We start from the raw sequence: 23364 nt of genomic DNA, 5'->3' as shown, positions 1-23364 counted from the left end.
CAGATATGTTCGGCACGCATTGGGCAATATCTTTATTGTGTTTATGAGTTTTATCCTAGATGCACTGTTCCTGAATGTAACTCATTCCTCCTTTACTTGACTGCGTGTAACCTCATTTCGATTTATGTCAAATGCTATTTGTGTTGTTTTTTGGTTTATGTACCCTATTTATTAATAAAAACTTATTATGAAAAAAAAAAAAAATCAGGTGCTTTGCATTATGAAAAATGTGACCCACTGAAGCTTGGGCACACTTGCTGTAGAGAGATTTATGTACTATTTCACTGAGCAGTGCTGCAAAGTCATTTGGCTGTGAAAATAATTTTGTAAAGGATATATTTGAATTTAGACAAAATATACCTTCAACTTAAATTACTTAAAGTATTAAATAGGCATTAAACAAGCAACAATAGCCAGTAATATACTGTAATAGCCCCATCCTAAATAAAGCATAATCTTCCAAGCTAACCACTTAGGCTGGGAGGGGTCTCATCCCATTAGGTTTTGCTTCTTTGGATGGTACAGCCAACGTGAAGGTGATCGTCCACTCCAATTCACTTGTTATAGCCCACACGTCCTGTATGCAAAGTACTCACCTTCCAGCCAGTAAAGAGATGGAAACAGAAAATACTGTTGGCATTGCTCTGTCAGATGAAAGCTGTGTACTTTGCATGTGAGGCAAAACTGGGAGCACATGCAATAACAAGTGAAAGGGTGGGCTGTCTGTTTGTTTCTACCAACCCACACAAACATACAAGAAAAAAACTGCAGGCTTGGAGTGCAGTAAGGAGCTTCCCTCACTGACTGAAAACAAAAGAAAAAATTAAGATTAAAAAAAAGTGATTATGACTGTAAAGAAAAAAAAGTTGAACTCTACTGTCCCTTTAAGTGACTTATTCTGTTACCTACTTTCACTTTATATCATTCAAATTATTTACAAAATCCTCATATTGCCAAACAGAGGCTGAGCTGTGTAAGGTAATATTCATGCTTGATTACATAGTGAGTGTACAACCGCCTACTCACATCTGCTTCTGCATAATGGTGCTGAGGGACGTAACCACAGCCCTTCAGACATGGCCAGAGAGTGTAGTAAGTGAACTTATTTTAGGGAATATCAAATATTGGCCATAATTATACTACCTGATGGAAATATTATCTCTTCCTTCAATACAAAATCAATGCTAAAAGACTGAAAAAGTAAACAATTGATGTATCTTTGTCCCCCAGGTCTATCTGGGTACACAGAAGCCACATGGCCTAGTGAGACTGCTGGATACAGAAGAGCGGGCACTACAGAGTACAACCACTGACTCTGAGCTGTCAGAACTGGAGGTCAGCGTGGCATCAGCTATGGCACAAGTTCAGCAAACTGAGAGTGAGGTGAGAGACAAAGCCTGAGAAATATTTGCAGAGGAAACCACACTGCTATGAAGTTTTATTGTATATTAGGTCCATCAAATCAAAAGGTAGCGCAGTACCATTTATTTTAGCGCCTTTATGCTATTCTTAGTGGAATTATACATTAAAAATACAAAAAAGTCCCTAACCTAAGTTACACTACACTTACACATCCCTTCAGTTTTAAAGGGACAGTCTAGTCAAAATTAAACTTTCATGATTCAGATAGGGCATGTGATTTAAACAACTTTCCAATTTACTTTTATCATCAAATTTGCTTTGTTCCCTTGGTATTCTTAGTTGAAAGCTAAATTTCTAAGGCCGTCTCTTATCTGAATGCATTTGACAGTTTTTCACAGCTAGAGGTCATTAGTTCATGTGTTTCATATATATAACATTGTGCTCACGCCCATTGAGTTACTTATGAGAGGGCACTGATTGGCTAAAATGCAAGTCTGTTAAAAAAAACTGAAATAAGGTGGCAGTCTGCAGAGACTTAGATACAAGGTAATCAGAGGTAAAAAGTGTATTAATATAACCGGTAAAATGGAAGTTTGAAAAACACTGATTTTCTTACACCCAGTGTAGCTTATTCATATAGTCTAATGTCGTGGGTTGTTTGTTTGTTTTTGTCTCAGACTTAGACAAAATATTTTCTGTACATACTTTGTTGGTATGTACCTGTCTCATAAAGCTAGACATCTTAAATGCTAATGCTCCAGTATGAGTCTCTGACATCTTTTAGTGTTGTGTCTTTGTTGCTTTCTAGGTTTCAGATATTGAATCCCGTATAGCAGCTCTCAGTGCTGCAGGTATGACTGTCACCCCTTCAGAAAGGGCCAAGAGGAAATCTAGCTCTCGGGTAAGTGGATGTAGAGGTTCATGACAACCTAGTAATAATAATGTAGGTGTCTGCCAACCCTCATATAATATCACTATTTTGTGTGGGACTCTCCTAGTTCTTCATGTGATCCTGTGAGTCCAGCAAATGTGTCTGGAGTCCTGGATATTACACTTTCACCCAAACTTGTATTATGTTGCAGTAGTGTGAAGCAAAATATGTGCCAGTTGGCTTAAAAGATTAGTGATTTTTGTACGTTTAGTCGTGCATTTTGGGTTTTGGGTGAAGATCATGGAAAGGGCATCTAGCCTTGTTTTGACATTTACATTTACAGGTTTTTGCTACAGCAATTTCACGCAGCACAGAACCATTCCAGCCAGAAGCCTCCAATCTACAGAGATTAACTTCAACTCCCAGTGAAGAAAAGGTTAGAAGTTCATATGCTACCGGGTCTGTTATTGTTATGTACTGGCGCCGGGGCACGTGCAAACTAGGTCTCACAATAGTACTGAACAAGAGTAACAGACACACAAGAAGCTTCCAGTTTTTTAGTACTAATCATCCCACTTAGGGCTAGATTACAAGTGGAGTACACGTTTGTGCCCCAGCGATAAGGGGTTTATCGTGAAAGTTTGGGCTCATCAGGCTTACCGCTCGTATTACGAGTTGAAAGTTAACGATATCGCTTAAGCGCAATCACGATTTATGCTAGAATGATTACTGCGACTTCAGAGCTCTGGTTAACTGTTTTCGTGAAACTGAAAAGTTGCACAAAACACATCAAAAATACATAACAAAGTACAGTTACACTCATAATAACACTGTCAAATAAAAATGATTCAATGAAAATTATTGCACACAAATATTATAAAGCCTCAAAGATATGAGGTTTCAGGTATTAGACAAAAAAAGTCAGGCAAAGGGCTTTAAAACTGAAATACATACATATACATGTCTAAATATGTATATATGTACAGTATATATATATATATATATATATATATATATATATATGTCTATATATGTGTATTTACAGACATATATAGAAATATAAACACATAAATACATGTATAGACGTGTGTGTGTGTATATATATATATATATATATATATATATATATATATATATATATATATATATATATATATATATATATATATATATATATATATATATATGCGTATTGGAGCCCTCTGTAATTAAGTGGATGAAAACATGTAAAAGCATATAGCAGAATGTGTTCTATGTATTTCTAAATAGATATTCCTATATGTCTGTATATATCTATACCTATTTATAATCATATATATTGTACCAAAATACCATCAGATATAAGTAGAAATATGTATTTCTGAATAAATAGAACATTGGAATGGGAAATATTAATATTTTCATGTCAGGTTATAGTGCAAATGAGAATATGTCATCGGGTTTACGCGTGAGTAGGGTGTTAGGTTATTTTTCCACTTTTTTCTCCATTGACTTCTATAGAGGAATACGTGAACACACAGGCAATATTGTAACTTCAGCTTTTTGCGCTAAACAGTTTACTTTCAGCTCTTAATATGAGCGCAACCCAAAGAGCACAAAAATCTTACTTCTAGCACAATTAATGCCCAAACTAAAGAGCTAATTTATGCTCCACTCGTAATCTGGCCCTTAATCTTGTACCAAATGTTATGTCCTGCCCCCCCTTTCCAGATAAAAGCACTGCTTGAGAACATAACAGCAGAGTGAAATACAAGCATTTCTCTTAAAGGCATATATGTGTTTTTATGTGATACATGTACATATATATTGTCTAAAACGCAGTTTTAATATAAACTGTTAATAATTTAACTGATTCATTATTTGTGCATGGGATAATGAACAATTTCCAATCCCATACAATTATGAATGTATAGGTCTTTACTATTTACCTTCTCTCTTGGCCCTTCAGTTCATAATGTTTGAATGAGGGTTAAAACTATGACTAGTTTAGAGGAAAGTGCTACCTTCAGATTGGTGCAGACTATGGGGCATATGTATCAAGCTCCGAATGGAGCTTGATGCCCCGTGTTTCTGGCGAGCCTGCAGGCTCGCCAGAAACAGCAGTTAAGAAGCAGCGGTCACAAAGACCGCTGCTCCATAACCTGTCCGCCTGCTCTGAGCAGGCCGACAGACATTGCCGGAAATCAACCCGATCAAGTACGGTCGGGTTGGTTGACATCCCCCTGCTGGCGGCCCATTGGCCGCGAGTCTGCAGAGGGCGGCGTTGCACCAGCAGCTCTTGTGAGCTACTGGTGCAATGCTGAATACGGCGAGCGTATTGCTCGCCGTATTCAGCGAGGTCTGTCGGACCTGATCCGCACTGTCGGATCAGGTCCGACAGACCTTAATAACTAGAGGCCTATGTATAAGAGGCATAACTTGAATTTTTATGAGGAGTGACTTCATCAGAGGAACATTGTTGTATGAGGCATACATCTGTATGGATCTGTGAGGGTTTGTGCATGTTTCTACTTGTTTTTGTATGTTTGTGTATGTGTATTATGAGGTTGTGTGTCAATGTATATGTATGTGTCTGTTTATGTGTATTATGAGGTTGTGTGTCTATGTATGTATATGTCTCTGTGTGTTGGTGTATGTTTGTGTATGTGTATTATGAGGTTGTGTGCCTATGCATGTGCATGTCTCTGTGTGTCTGTATGTTTGTGTATGTGTATTATGAGGCTGTGTGTCTCTGTGTGTCTGTGTATGTTTGTGTATTATGAGGCTGTGTGTCTATGTATGTGTATGTCTCTGTGTGTCTGTATGTTTGTGTCTGTGTATGTTTGTGTATGTGTATTATGAGGCTGGGTGTCTATGTATGTGTATGTCTTTGTGTGTCTGTATGTTTGTGTCTGTGTATGTTTGTGTATGTGTATTATGAGGTTGTCTGTTAATGTATGTGTATGTCTCTGTGTGTCTGTGTATTAGGAGGTTGTGTGTCTATGTATGTTTATGTCTCTGTGTGTCTGTATGTTTGTGTATTATGAGGCTGCGTGTCTATGTATGTGTATGTCTCTGTGTGTATGTCTCTGTGTGTCTGTATGTTTGTGTATGTGTATTATGAGGCTGCGTGTCTATGTATGTGTATGTCTCTGTGTGTCTGTATGTTTGTGTCTGTGTATGTTTGTGTATGTGTATTATGAGGCTGTGTGTGTCTATGTATGTTTGTGTCTGTGTATATTTGTGTATGTGTATTATGAGGCTGTGTGTCTATGTATGTGTATGTATCTGTGTGTCTGTATGTTTGTGTATGTGTATTATGAGGATGTGTGTCTATGTATGTGTATGTCTCTGTGTGTCTGTATGTTTGTGTCTGTGTATGTTTGTGTATGTGTATTATGAGGCTGTGTGTCTATGTATGTGTATGTCTCTGTGTGTCTGTATGTTTGTGTCTGTGTATGTTTGTGTATGTGTATTATGAGGCTGTTGTCTATGTATGTGTATGTCTCTGTGTGTCTGTATGTTTGTGTATGTGTATTATGAGGCTGCGTGTCTATGTATGTGTATGTCTCTGTGTGTCTGTATGTTTGTGTCTGTATGTTTGTGTATGTGTATTATGAGGCTGCGTGTCTATGTATGTGTATGTCTCTGTGTCTCTGTTTGTGTCTGTGTATGTTTGTGTATGTGTATTATGAGGCTGTGTGTGTCTATGTATGTTTGTGTCTGTGTATATTTGTGTATGTGTATTATGAGGCTGTGTGTCTATGTATGTGTATGTCTCTGTGTGTCTGTATGTTTGTGTATGTGTATTATGAGGCTGTTGTCTATGTATGTGTATGTCTCTGTGTGTCTGTATGTTTGTGTCTGTGTATGTTTGTGTATGTGTATTATGAGGCTGTTGTCTATGTATGTGTATGTCTCTGTGTGTCTGTATGTTTGTGTATGTGTATTATGAGGCTGCGTGTCTATGTATGTTTATGTCTCTGTGTGTCTGTATGTTTGTGTATGTGTATTATGAGGCTGCGTGTCTATGTATGTGTATGTCTCTGTGTGTCTGTATGTTTGTGTCTGTATGTTTGTGTATGTGTATTATGAGGCTGCGTGTCTATGTATGTGTATGTCTCTGTGTGTCTGTATGTTTGTGTCTGTATGTTTGTGTATGTGTATTATGAGGCTGCGTGTCTATGTATGTGTATGTCTCTGTGTGTCTGTATGTTTGTGTATGTGTATTATGAGGCTGCGTGTCTATGTATGTGTATGTCTCTGTGTGTCTGTATGTTTGTGTCTGTATGTTTGTGTATGTGTATTATGAGGCTGCGTGTCTATGTATGTGTATGTCTCTCTGTGTATGTTTGTGGGTGTTTTTGTAGTATGTGTGCAAAGAGCAGCCACACACTATACTTAGAAGACAATGTCTGCGCTGTGCATAATTAATGTTAAAGGCATTTGAAATCCAACATTTTTCTTTCACAATTCAGAGCGAGCATGTGATTTGAAACAACTTTTCATTTTACTTCTACTATCTAATTTGCTATGTTCTCTTGGTATCCTTTGCTGCAAAGCATACCTAGTTATGCACAGGAGCAGCAATGCACTTCTGTGAGTTAGTTGCCAATTGGTTGTTCCACATATATGCCTCTTGTCATTGGCTGGCCTAATGCTTACAGCTAGCTCCCATTAGTGCGTAACTGCACATTTAATAAAGAATTCCAAGAGAATGAAGCAAATTGATAATTGAGGTAAACTGGAAAGTTATTTAAAATTGCCTGCTGTATCTGAATTATGAAGACAAAATATGTGTTTCATGCTTCTGGCCTATGTGCAAAGTTGGGCATAATACCAGGGACAGTGTATAAAGTGTCAAAGCTACCAGCTATTCAAGGGATAGTGTAAACAACAAAACAGGGTAATAATTGATGCTTTTTCTCATTTGGTCCCTATTTGTGATAAGCCTCTAGCAGTGTGTATAATACTATGGTCTCTAACCCTATATTTGTCCTCAGATGCTGGCATTGCAAGAAGCTCTGCAAAAGAAGTTTAACATTGACCCAGACATGTTAGGTGAGTCGCCCAGTGTGTGCTACTGTTTCATGTTATACTATGAGAGGGAGCTGTTGCTTCATACATCAAATGCTCAGTGTAATATATACAGCTTGGGAAAAGATGATTAAGAGACCTTTGCAAAATGATCAGTTTCTCTGGTTTTACTATTTATAGGTACGTGTTTGAGTAAATTGTGTTGTATTCTATAAACTACTGACAACATTTCTCACAAATTCAAAATAAAAATGTATTTCTAATGGTTGTGAGAATCCACAACCTTACTTTTGGGAATTCATCACCTGACCACCAGGAGGAGGCAAAGACACCCCACACCAGAGCTTTAAAGGGACACTAAACCAATTTTTTTTCTTTAACGATTCAGATAGAGCATGCAATTTTAAGCAACTTTCTAATTTACTCCTATTATCAATTTTTTTCGTTCTCTTGCTATCTTTATTTAAAAAGCAGGAATGAGATGCATAGGAGCCGGGCCATTTTTGGTTGAGAACCTGGGTTATGCTTGCTTATTGGTGGGTAAATGTAAGCCTCCAATAAGAAAGCGCTATCCATAGTGCTGAACCTAAAATGGGTAGGCTGTTAAGATTTACATTCCTGCTTTTAAAATAAAGATAGCTAGAGAACAAAGAAAAATTGATAATAGGAGTAAATTAGAAAGTGGCTTAAAATGTCATGCTCTATCCGAATCATGAAAAAAAAATTGGGTTCAGTGTCCCTTTAAGTATCCCTCCTACTTCCCCCTCTATCCCAATAGTTCTTTGCCTCTTTAGAAGATCTCCCTCATAGAAAAGTTCCTGGAAGAGAGTGAATTAGGAGGAATCCACGGTTATCACTGGGAAGTTCCCAAGCCTCCTCCTGTTAGACCATATGAGAAGGAAATCTTCCACTGAGCCAAGGTGTTACACAGGAGCAAAGGTTACCCTTTTTACTTCACAGGGGGACAGACCTTTATTGGGTATTTGGTTGTCCTTAGGCAGCCAAGGAGCATACTCTGTAAACATGTGCTCATTCTCAGTAGGAGCTGGTGCCTCAGAAAGTGTGTATATAAAAAGAATGTGTACAATTTGTAAATTGGAAAGTCTCTTAAACCTGCATGCTCTTTCTGATTCATGAAAGTTTGACCCTTTAAAAACCGCAATAGTAGGGGGGCGGAGCTAGCAGCCGTGAGAAGAAGACGTGTGTAGATTTAGCTCCTGAGCCTGATATCACCATAATTGAATTAAAATTATCAACTAACTCATTTATAAACAAAACGAAGGGTCCGCTTAACAGTGGCAAGCTAACCTGTACCTGATAAACTGGCAGAACAATCAAAACTTATAAGGTAACTGCGGTTGGAGTGATTCGGTGTGAGGCCTAAACCACTGCCTAACTGAAGCGAGCACCCTGAGGGTGCACTCCGGAGGGTCGGGGCTCCGCTCTGGAGTAGATAACTGCGCACGGCTGGACCTCTGAGCCGATAACAGCAAGACAGAGCCGTTGTGCTACTGACAGCTACATACCCGCTTTACTACAGATGGCGACTGTGGCCTAACTCCCACGGAGTACCCTCAGTCTGTGAAGGGCTGAGGGGAAACAGAAGAGACAGCAACAGCTGTGACCGGATACCTTGGGAGGACAAATTGAAGGTGGTTGCGGCGACAGAGAGTGAAAAAACAGCAGCAGTCCCAGGAGATCTTCACAACGGTGCTCCACGTGGCTCATGTAAGTGCGCAACAAGCGCTAGAGAACTGTTTATTATATGATTCCCTAGATCAAAGCAAGATTTCAGAGGAGCAGTGATCTACTCAAAAATTTAATCTGTGACCTTGATAGTGATTATATAAGAGACATTGTGAGGGTGCTGTTGAAGTGGGAACTGCTTCTTTTTGGGACATTTTATTGTTGTAGGGCTGCTCTCTCTCCCCTTCATTTCCTGCTGGCCTCACTGCCACTAGGTCATATCCCATCTCCCCTGCCCGACTTCGTCCAGTGAGGACATTTCCCCTGGGGAGAGGAGAGTGCCCCTGTAATCCTACGCTGTTGATAACAAATTATACAAATAACCCTCTGTGTGCCCAGCAGAAAGCAAAAGGCAGACGGTTAAAATGGGATAACTGCCTAAAAACAAAATGTGCTGATGTAGCCTGACATGGATGCCAAGAGGTAGATTGTGCACTTTTACTGTATTAAGCACATCACAAACAGCTTTAATCTCACCTAAAAGCTATGGATTAAAAACGCAAATAAACAACATAAGATGAGAAATACACAGTGGAGATGGGGAAATAAATGAGAATTCCAAGTGAGTGAGAGAAGTGTATGATTTAGCAGTTGTGACTAACTGATTTTGAGCACTGAACGGATGTTTTGATACTTGAGGATCCCTCTGCAAGTGTGAGCGTGAGGAAACATTTGTTAAGGAGTAAAATCGCTTACCTAAGCTCACCTTTTAGCCACTATTCTATCACTGCCAACATCATGGCTGCAAGAAAAGGATCCAAAGGAGAAAAGGGGTTAAAATCCTTGCGGGTAGACACCTTTTTTAAAGCCTCCAAAATCCCTAAATCTCAAGATCAGGCTTTGGTAGAAATGGAGGAGGACATAGAATCTGAGAATGAGGAGGGATCTGAAGATTTAGTCCCAGCAACTAAAGCTGATCTGCAAGCCCTTGTGTCTAAGCAGGATATAGCTTCTAACTTTGAAAAACTGTGGGAAAAGATGGATAGCTTTCAAGCCACGGTCACTAATAGTCTCAAGGACATTAAAACAGAGATACTAGAGCTGGGAAACCGAGTAGATTCCTTAGAAACAGCTACAGAGGAAATAGGAGAGGAGGTTACATCAATCTCACAAACTCTCACCTCCCACAACCAAACTATATTGGAACTAGAAGAAAAGATCGAAGACCTAGAAAACAGGAGTAGGCGGTCAACTATCCATCTTAAAGGAATCCCTTAGACAATCGGAGCAGAGGATCTTCATAATTATCAAGGGAATATCATCCAATTTTTTCAAGATCTTTGTATCAAAACACTCCAAAAAAGATATATGCTGAGGCCTCTCACTCTTCTTCTAAGGAAAAATAATATACCATACAGATGGGGCTTCCCTTTTGCGCTTCATGTGATGAGAAATGGTAGAATGATCTCGATCAAGACCATTGAGGAGATTCCAGATATTTGCAAATCTCTGGATCTGGAGCAACCCAACCACTTTACAACAGAGCCCTCATCTCATTCTTCAGAGTTACCCCCGTCAAGGGCAAAGCCTCAAAGATTGAAATGAAAAATGGTAACCAAGAAGAAGGCCAAGACCTGAGTTACCTGGCCACTAGGTAACTAACATTCATAGGAGTTTTCTTTGCCCTTTCTGGGACTGTTTGTGACATTTCTTCTTTTTCATCTGATAGCATTAAAGGTGATCACAAGATAAAGTAAGTTCTTAAGATGGCGATCCATGTTGGGATTGCATAGTACATATCCTCTGTACTAGTTCTAACACTTGTATATGCAACAGTTTGGTTATTGTCAGTTATTATTGTTTTTGTTCTTGTTCATGTTCTAATTACATAAATGCACGAAATGTTGTAAAGTCAGTACATACTCATCAAATACTATTATCTCACGAAGCTGTAGGAGTCTGAAAAGGAAATCAAGGGTGATAGAATTAGAAAGAGAGATTGGTGTGGGTATTTCTGCAGGAGACAATAGATGGCCACCGGGCTGGGAGTGATTTTGTTATCCGAGGCCCCTACTGCCAAAGGTAGATGTAGAATGCAAAATGCAACCTATGACTAATTTGTGTGATGATTTTGCCTAAGATAGTTTTGATCTTGCATAACGCGAGAGGATTAAACAATGATATAAAGAGAAGGACAGCCATGTAAAACTATAGACGGTTGAGGGCCAATATCATCTATCTCCAAGAGACTCACTTTCTGAAGAACACAATTCCCAAGTATTGGGCACATGACTATTCTATGCAATTTCATTCAGCATTAGATGCAAAAAAGAGAGGAGTCTCTATTCTAATACACACCTCAATCCCATTTACACATAAAGAGACTATATCTGACAAATAGGGTAGATATCTGTTGGTACTTGGTCAAATTGGGACAGTAGAAGTACTTTTGTGCAATATATATGCTCCCAATGAACAACAAGATACATTTTTTACTATGGTCTCAAACTTGCTAACCAATTGGTCTAGAGTACGGATAATTCTAGCAAGAGACTTTAATATTGATCTCCAGTCAATGATTAAGAGGATAGACACACAGCAATCTAAAAAAAACAGAGACAAAAGACAATGGCTAAAAATATTACAGGAATGTTAGAGCAACACACACTACATGATACCTGGCAGGTGATAAAAGGGGGGAGTGGGGGTACTACTTATTATTCTTCTTCTCAAGACAGCTACTCCAAGATAGATTATGTGTTCACTAGTCAGATCTTGCAACCGGCAATACATGCCCTAGACATTTACCCATGTGTCTGGTCTGATCATTCTCTAACAGTACTCACATTAGGTGATATCTCGGATCCAAAGAGAACAAAGACATGGTCTTATGATGCACTTTGCACTAAAAACCCTCTAGTTAAAGATAAGATCTTAAACAATTTGAAAGAATACTGGCGAATCAATGTAGATTCCACTGAAAATCCCATTACTCCTTGGGCAGCACACAAAGCAGTCATTAGGGGTATCTTAATAAAGGAAAAAGCGCTATATAGGAAAAAAAATTAAGATATAATTAACCAATTAAACACTGAAATAGCTTCACTAGAGCAGACACATAAATCTAATAATTCTAAAACCACATTAAATAGACTTATGGATAAGAGACAAACACTACAATCTATACTAAATGATCAGTCTATAAAAGCTGCAAATAGATTAAAAACGAACTACTTTATCTTTTCCAATAAACCGGACAAGTATTTGGCAAAAAAACTAAGAGATAGTTATCAATCCCTTTCTATCCCATGTATCCAGACACCTACTGGTCAAACTACCACACACCCTCAGGACATTGTGAACACATTTGCTCAATTCTACAGTGAACTATATGACGGCACGAAGGTGCAACACCACCCTAAAACAGAAGAGGCTTTTGCTTCTTTTATACAAAAAGCAGCTCTGACATCAATAGAAGAGGAAGATAGAGCCATATTGAATGCTAGGATTACGAGAGCAGAGGTGATAGAGGCTATTAAAGAACTTAAGCCCGGTAAAGCCCCGGGACCAGATGGGTTCCCGGGGGAATACTACAAAGCGTTTCGGGAAGTTTTAGTGCCACATTTAGTAGTGTTTGCTAACCATATCATGGGGGGAGGAAAGATACCTGAGGATCTGCTTTGGGCCAAAATAGTGGTGATACCAAAACAGGGAAAAAACCCTCATCTTTGTAGTAGCTACCGACCTATCTCCCTCATTAATCAGGATGTTAAGATAGTTACAAAAATCCTAGCCAATAGATTGAAACATATTCTACCCAAAATAATACACCCTGATCAGGTAGGATTCATTAAAGAGAGGGAAACCCCAGACAATATCCGTAGAATGATATCGGTGATAGATATACTACGAGATCGACGAGTGTCTTCTCTGATCCTATCATTGGATGCGGAGAAGGCATTCGATCAAGTCGATTGGAAATACATGCTGGCTTTGTTGACCTCACTGGGGTTTGAGGGTGATTTCTTAACAGCTATTAAGGGACTATATTCGACGCCTAGGGCATTTGTCAGAGCAGTAGGGCATCAGTCAGAAAATATACCCATACTTAACGGAACTAGACAGGGGTGCCCGCTATCACCTTTGATCTTTGCTATATGTATCGAGCCATTGGCAGCCTATATACGCAACTGTCCTGATATAATTGGCCTAGAGGTGGGGAAAATACACCATAAAATCACCCTATTTGCAGACGACGTGTTACTTACTATCTCGAGACCTCTGCACTCGCTGCCTTATGTATATCAAGCAATAAATCTATTCTCCCAGATATCTGGCTATAAAATTAATGCAGACAAATGCGAGGCGCTCCCTTTGTCCATCCCAAAACACACTATCAAATTGATTGAAGCGAACTTTGACTTCAGATGGGTCCCAGAAGGGTTAAAATATTTACGAATAAAATTAATGTCGCACTCCTCAAAACTATATGAAGCCAATTACACCCCTATGCTTAAGACGATTAGGTCTGACTTAAGGTAATGGAAGACAATGGGTTTTTCTTGGTACGGGAGGCTATCGGCAATTAAGATGACAATACTACCCAGAATACTATATCTGTTCAGGGCTCTCCCAACTAAGATTAACGTTCCTGACATAATCAAACTCCAGAGAGATATCCATAGCTTTTTACGCAACAATAAACATCCGAGAATCCCACACCATATCTTAAATAAACATAGACAACTAGGGGGGGGTGGGTGCCCCCAATCTGCTTGATTATTATAGGGCAGCGAGACTGGCTCAAGACTCCATATTAAGTAGGAGACAAAAAGATATTCTGTGGCCTGTTTTGGAGGCAGAACTGGCGGGACAGGAGACACCGGATGGCATTCTCTGGTGCAGCGAGCTATTTAGGACACAAAACACTTATAGAAACAAAATTACACAACTCTCTAGGCAGCAGTGGCCATCATCACAAAAATCAGAGAAAATCTTTCCCCTATGTTCAAAGATAATCCCCTTGAAATACATCCTCAATGAGGAGTTTAAACACCATGTTAAAAAATGGGAAAACAAAGGGTTGTATAGGGTAGCAGATATACACTCCCAAGGCAAGTTGATGACATTCACCCAGCTTCAACAGAAACTTGACCCTCTTGCACTGCATTGGTTTCTCTATCTCCAGGTAACAACAGCCATAAATACATACATGACTAAACACATGACGCACAACAAGCAGTCCGCTCTTGAGCAACTATGCATAGCACATTCTAGACCTAAAAGAGCAATCTCACGACTATACATATCCATCCAGGAGGCTAGAAATGAGTCTAAAACTACACTAATGTTAAATTGGGAAACTGATACTGGCAAAGAGTTTGAGCTAGATATATGGAATGAGATGATGAATCATGCTAGTAAAGGTCTGCTTAGTGCTGATCTAAGAGAGAATATCTTGAAAACATCATTTAGATGGTATCTGATCCCGACAAAGATAGCTGATATGGGAAAAGAGAGCTCAAAATTCTGTTATAGGGGATGTAAGGCAAGAGGAACGTACCTCCACATGTGGTGGGAATGCCCTAAGGTTAGCAGAATATGGCAAAAACTGTCTTCACTGTTGAGAACAGTTTTGGGCGAGCAGATCTAGCTTACTCCTGCTCAAGCTCTGCTACAAGAAACTATCCCTACACTGAACAAATATATCAACACGTTTATTAGAATATTGTGTACCACAACAAGAATAGTGATAGCTAAGTATTGGAAAACGGAAATACCATTGTGGTCAGAAGTAATAGCTAGAATTAAGCTGGTATATCTGATGTATGAGTCGGCTGCATGGGTACTAGATACAGAATCTCAATTTCAGAAGGTCTTGTATTATTGGATACTGGAGGGGAACCATGAGGCAATTGGGGAAAGTGATGAGGATTGAAGGGAGGGAAAGGATAGGCAACCTCGGATACAAATTACAAACATAGAGCAGGATGAGTAAGTGAGCAATCTGTAGATGAGACAAGGATATACTGTTTAATGCTGATTTAATGATCTACATAACTGACTCGTGCAAGTTTTATTCATTTTATTTATTTTTTTTTTATTTTTTTTTAGTTATGTTTTGTTACTTTTCATATTGTTTTATGTTTTATTAGCTTATCTAAGCTTTTTTCATTTATGGTTATTATAAAGTTGTTAATTATGATGGAAAGGTTTGAAAACTATGCCCCCTATATTCAGCTGCTCCCTGTTGAAGATATATTAATGTTGAAAAAAGAGGGGGGAATTATATGCTCAAAACAAACACTCCTTCAAAAATAGACTTTGAATACTATATAAGTTCTACCCTCAGGTAAATGGAACGGACATAATCTTCTCGACAATATCCGAAACAGGGATATTCTTGGATACTTCAATACTCTGAGGACTCTTTTGATACTGAAAATATGCTAATGGAACAATTTAATATATATTACAAAGTTGGTACTTTGAGATTTGATGTTTATTTCATTTCCAGATGTATGTATTTTACCTGATGTAAGATTTGGAGGAGCGTGAGCAGTGATAATAATAAAAAAAATTATTTCATTTAAAAACCGCAATAGTAGCAGTTTGTTTTTTCAGTGCTCCGGTGTCAGTTTTGGACATGGGAGATGTGGTGGCAGCAGCGGCTTTAGCAGATTCCACACTGGGTGGAGTGGGAGCCTGGAGGCTTGATATTACTGTGGCAAGGGAAGTATTAATCAGCCCCCCCCAGCCCAACTGCTGCATGAGTCTGAGGTCTCTTCATCCACTTCATCAGATGGGTCTGCGTCAGACAAGGATTCAGATAATTTTACCTTTCAGTTTAAAATGGAGCATCTACGCTCCTTACTAAAGGAGGTTCTAAAGACTCTAGGAGTACAGGAAGCTAAACTGGCGGCAAAGCAACCGGTACAGAAATTTAGATATGATTTCAGACCTACAGTATGTCTAAAGTAATTGATTCCTTACCAATATTGGTGTCTGAAATTGTTACTAGAGAATGGGAGAACCCCTTTTTCTTCATCACCTACTTTTAAAAATATTTTCCTGTTCCTGAAGCCAATTTAGAGATGTGGGGAACTATTCCTAAGGTTGGCAGAGCAATTTCTACCTTAGCTAGAAGAACCACTATCCCTCTAGAGGATAGTAGTTATTTCAAAGATCCTATGGGCAGAAAACTGGAAGGTTATCTCAGGAAGGCTTTTCAGCAATGGGAACTGTTATTTCAACCTGCAGTCTCCATTGCTGCTGTGGCAGGTGCTACAACATTCTGGTGCAACTCCTTAAATTACTTAGTTTATGAGGAATCTTCCTTAGAATATATTCAAGACTGTATTCAATGCTTAAAGAGGGCAAATTACTTCCTTTGTGATGCGGTCATTCAGATAGTTGGTCTTAATGCAAAGAATAGTACACTAGTACTGTGCCATAGGGCACTTTGGCTTAAATCATGGTCCACAGACATGGTCTCTAAATCTAGATTGTTAGCTCTCGCCTTCAAGGCAAGACCTTTTTGGCCTGGGGTTAGATTCTATTATCTCTACTGTCACGGGTGACAGGAGAATTATTTGCCACAGGACAAGAAGACTAGACCTAAAGGAAGGTCTAATAGTGGGTTTCATTACTTTTGTCAGAACAAGCTACAGAGACCTTCTTTTAACCAGAAGTCGTACCTTCCCAAACCCACCTGGAGACTTTCCTCAACTTGGAAGTCTGAACAGTGCAAGAAGGTCTCTTCAGATAACAAGTCAGCATGAAAGTGCGGCCCCTGTTTCAGCTCCGGTTATGGTAAGGGGCAGGCTAAGCCTTCTCTGGAAGGTTGGGCATGTTCTGTCCAAGATCCTCGGGTTATGGAAATAGTGTTTCAGGGATACTGGGAAGACTTCAAAACTCGACCTTCACGATGAAGATTATTCCATTTGCACATCTCCAGACGTCCAGAAAAAAAAGAGTTTTGCTTTTCTCAACAGGCATTACCAGATTGTTGCCTAGCTAACGCTTCTCAAGTGTTTACCAAGGTCCTGGAAAGTCTGCTGTCATTAATTTTGGCCCAGGGGGTATCTGTGGCATATTTTGATTCAAGTTCCATCTTTTCATAAAGTGACTGTTCACACTGAGAAACTACTTTGTTTTCTTCCCAACCATTGCTGGAAGATCAACTTTGCCAAGAACTCCCTAATTCTACAGACAAGAGTAGTCTTTCTGTAAGTAATATTAGATTCCGTGGCTATGAAGCTATCACAGGCTTCAATCTACACCTGTTCTTTCAGTAGCTCATTGCTTGTAGGTGGTGGGGCTCATGGTTGTGGCATCAGATGCCATTCCACTTTCTCGTTTTCATCTATGTCCCCTCCAGTTTTGTATGCTAAAACAGTCAAACAGGGATCATGCAGATTTGTCTTAGAAAATTTCTTTAGACGGTCCCGCGAGACAGTCTCTCTCTTGATGACACGACCCACCCAGATCTAGTCTCTCGGTAGATAAACGTGGTAGATAAACATCACACATGCCAGACTCTCAGGATGGGTTAGCAGTCTGGGGACATCTGAGAGCTCAAGGAGTCTGGTCGCGACAGGAAGCAAGTTTACCGGTCAATGTCCTGGAACTCGGGGCTATCTTCAGAGCTTTACAAGCTTGGCCTCTTCTTTGCTGGTTTATCTGTTTCTAGTCAGACAACATAAGGATGGTAGCATATATCAATCATCAGTGGGTACCCACAGCTCTCTTGCGATGGCTCACATTCTTCAATGGGCAGAGAGGTATTAGAGTCAGCAGTGTCTCCACTCGGGGGAATGGTCTCTCCATCAAGAGATTTTCAGCGGTCTAATAGCCCGGTGGGGTTACCCAGACATAGATTTGAAGGGGTCTCCCCTAAATCACAAACTTCCAAGATACAGCTCGAGGTCACGAGATCCTCAGGCGGAACTGGTAGATGCTTTGACAGCTTGGCAATATCAGTTGGTGTACATCTTTCTTCCATTGGTTCTCTTTTGGAGGGTAGTAGCCCGTCTCAGACAGGAGAGGGTGCCAGCTATCCTCATTGCTCCAGCGTGGCTCAGAGGGGACTTGGTATGCAGATGTAGTTTGGTTGTCCACTGCACCTCCATGGCATCAACCTCAACACCCAAATCTTGTAGTATGGGGTACTTTTTTCATCAAAATCTGCATATTCTCAACTTAACTGCATGGAGATTGAACAGTTAGTTCTTTCTCTGAGAGGATTTACTGATTGTTACAGTTTCTTCATTTTGAACCAATTAATGCCTTCTACATCAAGTTACTTTTTTTGGAAGGTTCTGTTTTTGTTGCCTATTTCTTCTGCTCGGAGAGTGTCAGAATTATTGTCTTTATTTTGCAATGCTCCAAATTTAGGGCAACATTTTTCAACTTTGTAATACCAATGCAAACCTCTGGAATGTGATCAACAGGAAGATGTGTGGTCACAAGCCATAAAACAGAGCAGAGCTGCTTGAATTTTTGCACCATGAGTGGCATAAAGTCACCTAACAGCAATGTGAAAGACTGGTGGAGAACATGCCAAGACGTATGAAAGTTGTGATTCCAAATCAGGATAATTCCACCAAATATTGATTTCTGAACTATTGCTAAGTTAAAACATTAGTATTGTGTTGTTTTAAATTGCATATGAACTTGTTTTCTTTGCATTATTGGACGTCTAAAAATACTGCATTTTTCCTAAGACATAGAGAGTCCACAACGTCATTCCAATTACTAGTGGGATATTCAACTCCTGGCCAGCAGGAAGAGGCAAAGAGCACTCCAGCGAAGCTGTTAAGTGTAACTTCCCTCACCCATAATCCCCAGTCATTCTCTTTGCCTCAGTCAATGGAGGAAGTTGGTTTCTGAAGATGTAATCCTTTTAAGGGAACTTTTCCCTGCAAGCAAGGATTGGGGTCTAGCTGTGTCTATGTCAATCTCTTAAGTAAGAGTAGTGGTGACTTTTAGCAGTTAAAAGGCTGCAAGGTTGTCTTTGCTTTACTTTTAACACTTTGCTACCCTTTATTATAGAAAGCCAGAGTTGGTTACTCTGTTCTTTCTTTTCCTACAGGTTCATGACAGGGAGTGAAATACCTGCCACACCTATGGAGCAGCATCTGTCTTGCATTTGGATCTAAGGTAAGTGCCTTTGCCTTCTAGGTACAGAAGGAAAGCAGCACTTAAGGATTATTATGTCCCAAAATGGATCTGATAATAAGGATTAAATTCTTATCAGTTAAGGATTCATATGGGGACAATTCTTGTCACTTATAATCCAGTATGAGACTTAGGGAGTTCACTTGGCTAAGGAATGCTAGGGTTAATGATAGAGGATTTCCTTTATTATATGACATCATATTTTATTGCTTCTATGTTGAGAGGCTTATTCTTAGTGATTTCCCTTCTTGGGGCTGCGCTTGATGGGGCTAATCTGTTGCTTTATTAAAACGATTTTATTAAACTAGTGTTTTTTCACTGTGAGGCTCTTTCGCACACTTTTTTTTTTATGATGGCGCAGTTCATTTGGGTTCCGCTTCCCGTGTCGGCTGCAGCTAGAAGGTTGTTTCTTGCATCTACCTGGATCGTTTAAAATGATAGGATCACTGCAAATTTGATGTTTAAATTTCATATTTTCAGTTAATAATAAAAAAATTATTTTATTTTGTCATTGCTAGTGGGAACTGTTCTACTATAGCTATGGACTCATAGCACAAATTGTCCTGCCTATGCAATTTTGCTCCTCATGTTTAAAACTTTAAAATTTAAAGACAAGTGTCTCTCAGGATAATGCTGTTCGGGACATGCCTCAGCTTTCTCCTCAAATGTCCCAAGCCTTAGTTGTTTCTCATACTGTGCCTTCTGTGTCCTCACAACCACCTGGGGGTGTTTATTTACCTGGGGATTTTGCTGCTCAGATTACCTCTGCAGTTTCAGCGGCGTTGTCAGCTTTCCCTTTCTTGGGTAAACGTAAGAGAAAATCTAAACAGCTGCCTGATAGTAAGGCTTCTGGTTCTAAGTCTGCATTAGTCAATCTTTCTCAATTGTCTGATAAAGAAAATACTTGAGTAGCTTCTGAAGGTCAAATCTCAGACTCTGACACTTTAGCAGAAAAATCTTCAGAATCTAAAGAGGTTAATTTTCGGTTTAAGCTTGAGCACCTCCGGTTACTAATGAAGGAGGTGCTAGCTACTTTGGACGACTCTGAACCTTTGGTTGCTGTCAACTCCACAAAGTCTTCTAAACTGGATAGAGTTTATGATTCTCCATCTTCTGAGGAGGTTTTTGCTGTTTCAAGAAAGATGTCTGAAATTATAGCTCAGGAATGGGATAAGCCAGGAGTTCCTTTTTCCCCTGTTTTTAAAAAGATTTTTCCTGTTGCTGACTCTATTCGTGACTCATGGCGCACTATACCTAAAGTAGAAGGAGCTATTTCTTCTCTTGCTGAGAGAACTACCATTCCTATAGAGGATAGGATCCAATGGATAAGAAACTAGAGGCTTACTTAAAAAAAGATGAATATCTATCAAGGATTACAGTGGCAACCTGCAGCGAGTATTGCCATGGTTGCGGGAGCAGCATCTTATTGGTGCGATGCCTTGTCTGATCTCATTTCAGAGGAAACTACAGTAGAGAAGATCCAAGATAGGATCAAAGCTCTCAAACTGGCCAATACCTTTATCTGTGATGCCAACATGCAGATAATTAGACCGTGAGCTAAGAGCTCTGTGGTTAAAATCTTTGGCGGCTGATGTTTCTTCAAAGCTTTTGGCTTTATCTTATATGGGTAAAACTCTGTTTGGACATGGTCATTTCTGAGATTACGGGTGGAAATGGATCTTTCCTATCTCAGGACAAGAAGAATAGACCTAGGGGTCAACTTTAAGGGACAGAAGTTCTCCTCTTCCTCTTCCAAACCAGGCCAATCAAGGTCCGCTTGGAAATCCAGCCAGCCCTGGAACAAGGGAAAACAAAACAAAAAGCCTTCCGCTGACTAAATCAGCATGAATAGTCTGCCCCCAATCTGAGTTTGGATCAGGTGGGGGGCAGGCTTTCTTTTTTTCGGTAGGGTTGGATACATGATGTCCCAGATCCATGGGATGTGGACATAGTATCTCAGGATTACAAAATAGGATTCAAGTCTTGCCCTCCAAGAGGCAGATTTCTCCTGTCAAGATTATCCTCAAACCAGGTAAAGAAGGAGGCCTTCTTAAATTGCGTGAAGGACCTATCCTCCCTGGGAGTTATTGTACCAGTCCCTCTAATGGAACAAGGACTATTCTATTTAAATCTATTTGTGGTTTCCAAAAAGAAGAGAACTTTTTGCCCCATCCTAGATATAAAGTGTCTAGGCTGTCCTTCAAGATGGAAACTACTTGTTCCATTTTTCCATTGGTCCAGGAAGGTCAATTCATGATGACCATAGACCTGAAGGACGCGTATTTACATGTTCACATGGATCATTACCAGTTTCTAAGGTTTGTCTTTCTGGGCATGCATTTCCAGTTTGTTGCCCTTCCATTTGGTCTGGCTTCAGCTCCCAGAATATTCACAAAGGTTCTGGGAGCCCTTTTGGCAGTGATCAGAACCAAGGGAATTGCTGTGACGCCTTATCTAGACAACATCTTGGTTCAGGCACCATCATTTCAACTAGCAAAATCTCATACAGAGATGTTGTTATCTTTTCTACGTTCCCACAGGTGTAAGGTGAATCTGGAAGAGTTCTTTAGTTCCATCTACAAAGGTGTGTTTCCTAGGGAATATCATAGATTCCCTGTCCATGAAGATTTTCCTGACGGAGGTCAGAAAATCCAATCTTGTTGCTTCCTGTCTTTACCTCCAGTCTGCTTTTCGTCCATCAGTGGCTCAATGCATGGAGGTGATTGGTCTGATGGTGGCTTCCATGGAGATCATTCCTTTTACTCGGTTCCATCTATGACCTCTGCAGCTTTGCATGTTCCGTCAATGGAACGGAGACCATTCAGATTTATCGCAGAGGATAAATCTAGACCCCCTAACAAGAGACTCTCTCTTGTGGTGGATTTCACAGGAACATCTGTCTCGGGCACTTGCTTTCTGAGACCTTCCTGGGTTATTGTGACAACGGACGCCAGCCTGTCAGGCTGGGGAGCTGTTTGGGGTTCTCTGAAGGCTCAGGGCCTGTGGTCTCGGGAAGAGTCTTCTCTTCCCATAAATATCTTGGAGTTGAGCGCAACCTTCAATGCCTTGACAGCTAGGCCTCAATTATCTTTAATCCGGTTTATCAGATTCCAGTCGGACAACATCACCTCAGTGGCTTACATCAACAATCAGGGAGGAACTCGGAGTTCCTTGGCCATGAAGGAGGTGACTCGCATTCTGCAGAGGGCAGAAGCTCACGATTGTCTTCTATCTGCCATCCACATTCCAGTAGTGGACAATTGGGAGGCGGATTTTCTGAGCAGACAGACCTTTCATCCCGGGGAGTGGGCTCTCCATCCGGAAGTGTTCTCCCAGATAACCGTCAGGTGGGGGGTTCCAGAGTTGGATCTGATGGCGTCCCACCAAAACGCCAAGGTTCCAAAGAACAATTCAAGGTCAAGAGATCCTCAGGGCGTTTTGATAGATGCTCTAGCGGTTCCTTGGATGTTCTCTCTGGCTTCCCTATTTCCTCCGTTCGCTCTCCTTCCACAAGTCATTGCTCGCATCAAACAGGACAGAGCATTGGTAATCCTAATAGCTCCTGCATGGCCTCGCAGGATCTGGTTCGCGGATCTGGTATGGATGTCATCTCTACCTCCATGGAGGTTACCTCTGAGGAAGGACCTTCTAATTCAGGGTCATTTCCTCCATCCAAACCTAGATTCTCTGAAGCTGACTGCTTGGAGATTGAATGCCTAGTTCTGTTCTAGACGTGCTTTTTCTGAAGCGGTCATTGAAACTATGCTCCAGGTTTGCAAACCTGTTACTCGCAAGATTTACCATAAGGTATGGCATAAATATCTTTATTGGTGTGAATCTAAAGGGTTCTCCTAGAGCCGGGTGAGGATTCCCTGGATTTTTTCTTTTCTTCAGGATTCCTGGAGAAGGGTTTATCGGTTAGTACTCTAAAGGGTCAAATTTATGCACTATCTATCATTTTGCACAAACGTCTGACAGACTTAGCAGACGTTCAAACCTTTATTCAGGCTCTGGTTAGAATCAGGTCTGTGGTTTTTCAAACTTGTTGCTCCCCCATGGAGCCTTAAAGGGACACTGAACCCAAATTTTTTCTTTTGTAATTCAGAAAGAGCATGCGATTTTAAGCAACTTTCTAATTTACTCCTATTATCAATTTTTCTTCGTTCTCTTGCTATCATTATTTGAAAAAGAAGGCATCTAAGCTTTTTTTTGGTTTCAGTACTCTGGACAGCACTTTTTTTATTGGTGGA

General features: G+C 40.1%; 1 protein-coding gene across 5 annotated transcripts in view; it reads left to right on the top strand.

The window, feature by feature from the left end:
* MLPH (melanophilin) overlaps positions 1-23364 on the top strand; it is a 196267-nt gene that overhangs the window by 167259 nt on the left and 5644 nt on the right. For all 5 annotated transcript variants that reach the window (XM_053698853.1, XM_053698856.1, XM_053698855.1 and 2 more), the window contains 4 exons: positions 1231-1383; positions 2171-2263; positions 2577-2669; positions 7216-7273. In XM_053698853.1, coding sequence (XP_053554828.1) covers positions 1231-1383; positions 2171-2263; positions 2577-2669; positions 7216-7273 — 397 coding nt within the window. The remainder of the gene's footprint in view (positions 1-1230; positions 1384-2170; positions 2264-2576; positions 2670-7215; positions 7274-23364) is intronic.

This window comes from Bombina bombina, chromosome 1, assembly GCF_027579735.1.
Source record: "Bombina bombina isolate aBomBom1 chromosome 1, aBomBom1.pri, whole genome shotgun sequence".
NCBI classification, from domain to species: Eukaryota; Metazoa; Chordata; class Amphibia; order Anura; family Bombinatoridae; genus Bombina; species Bombina bombina.
This window is presented reverse-complemented; position numbering and strand designations above follow the sequence as displayed.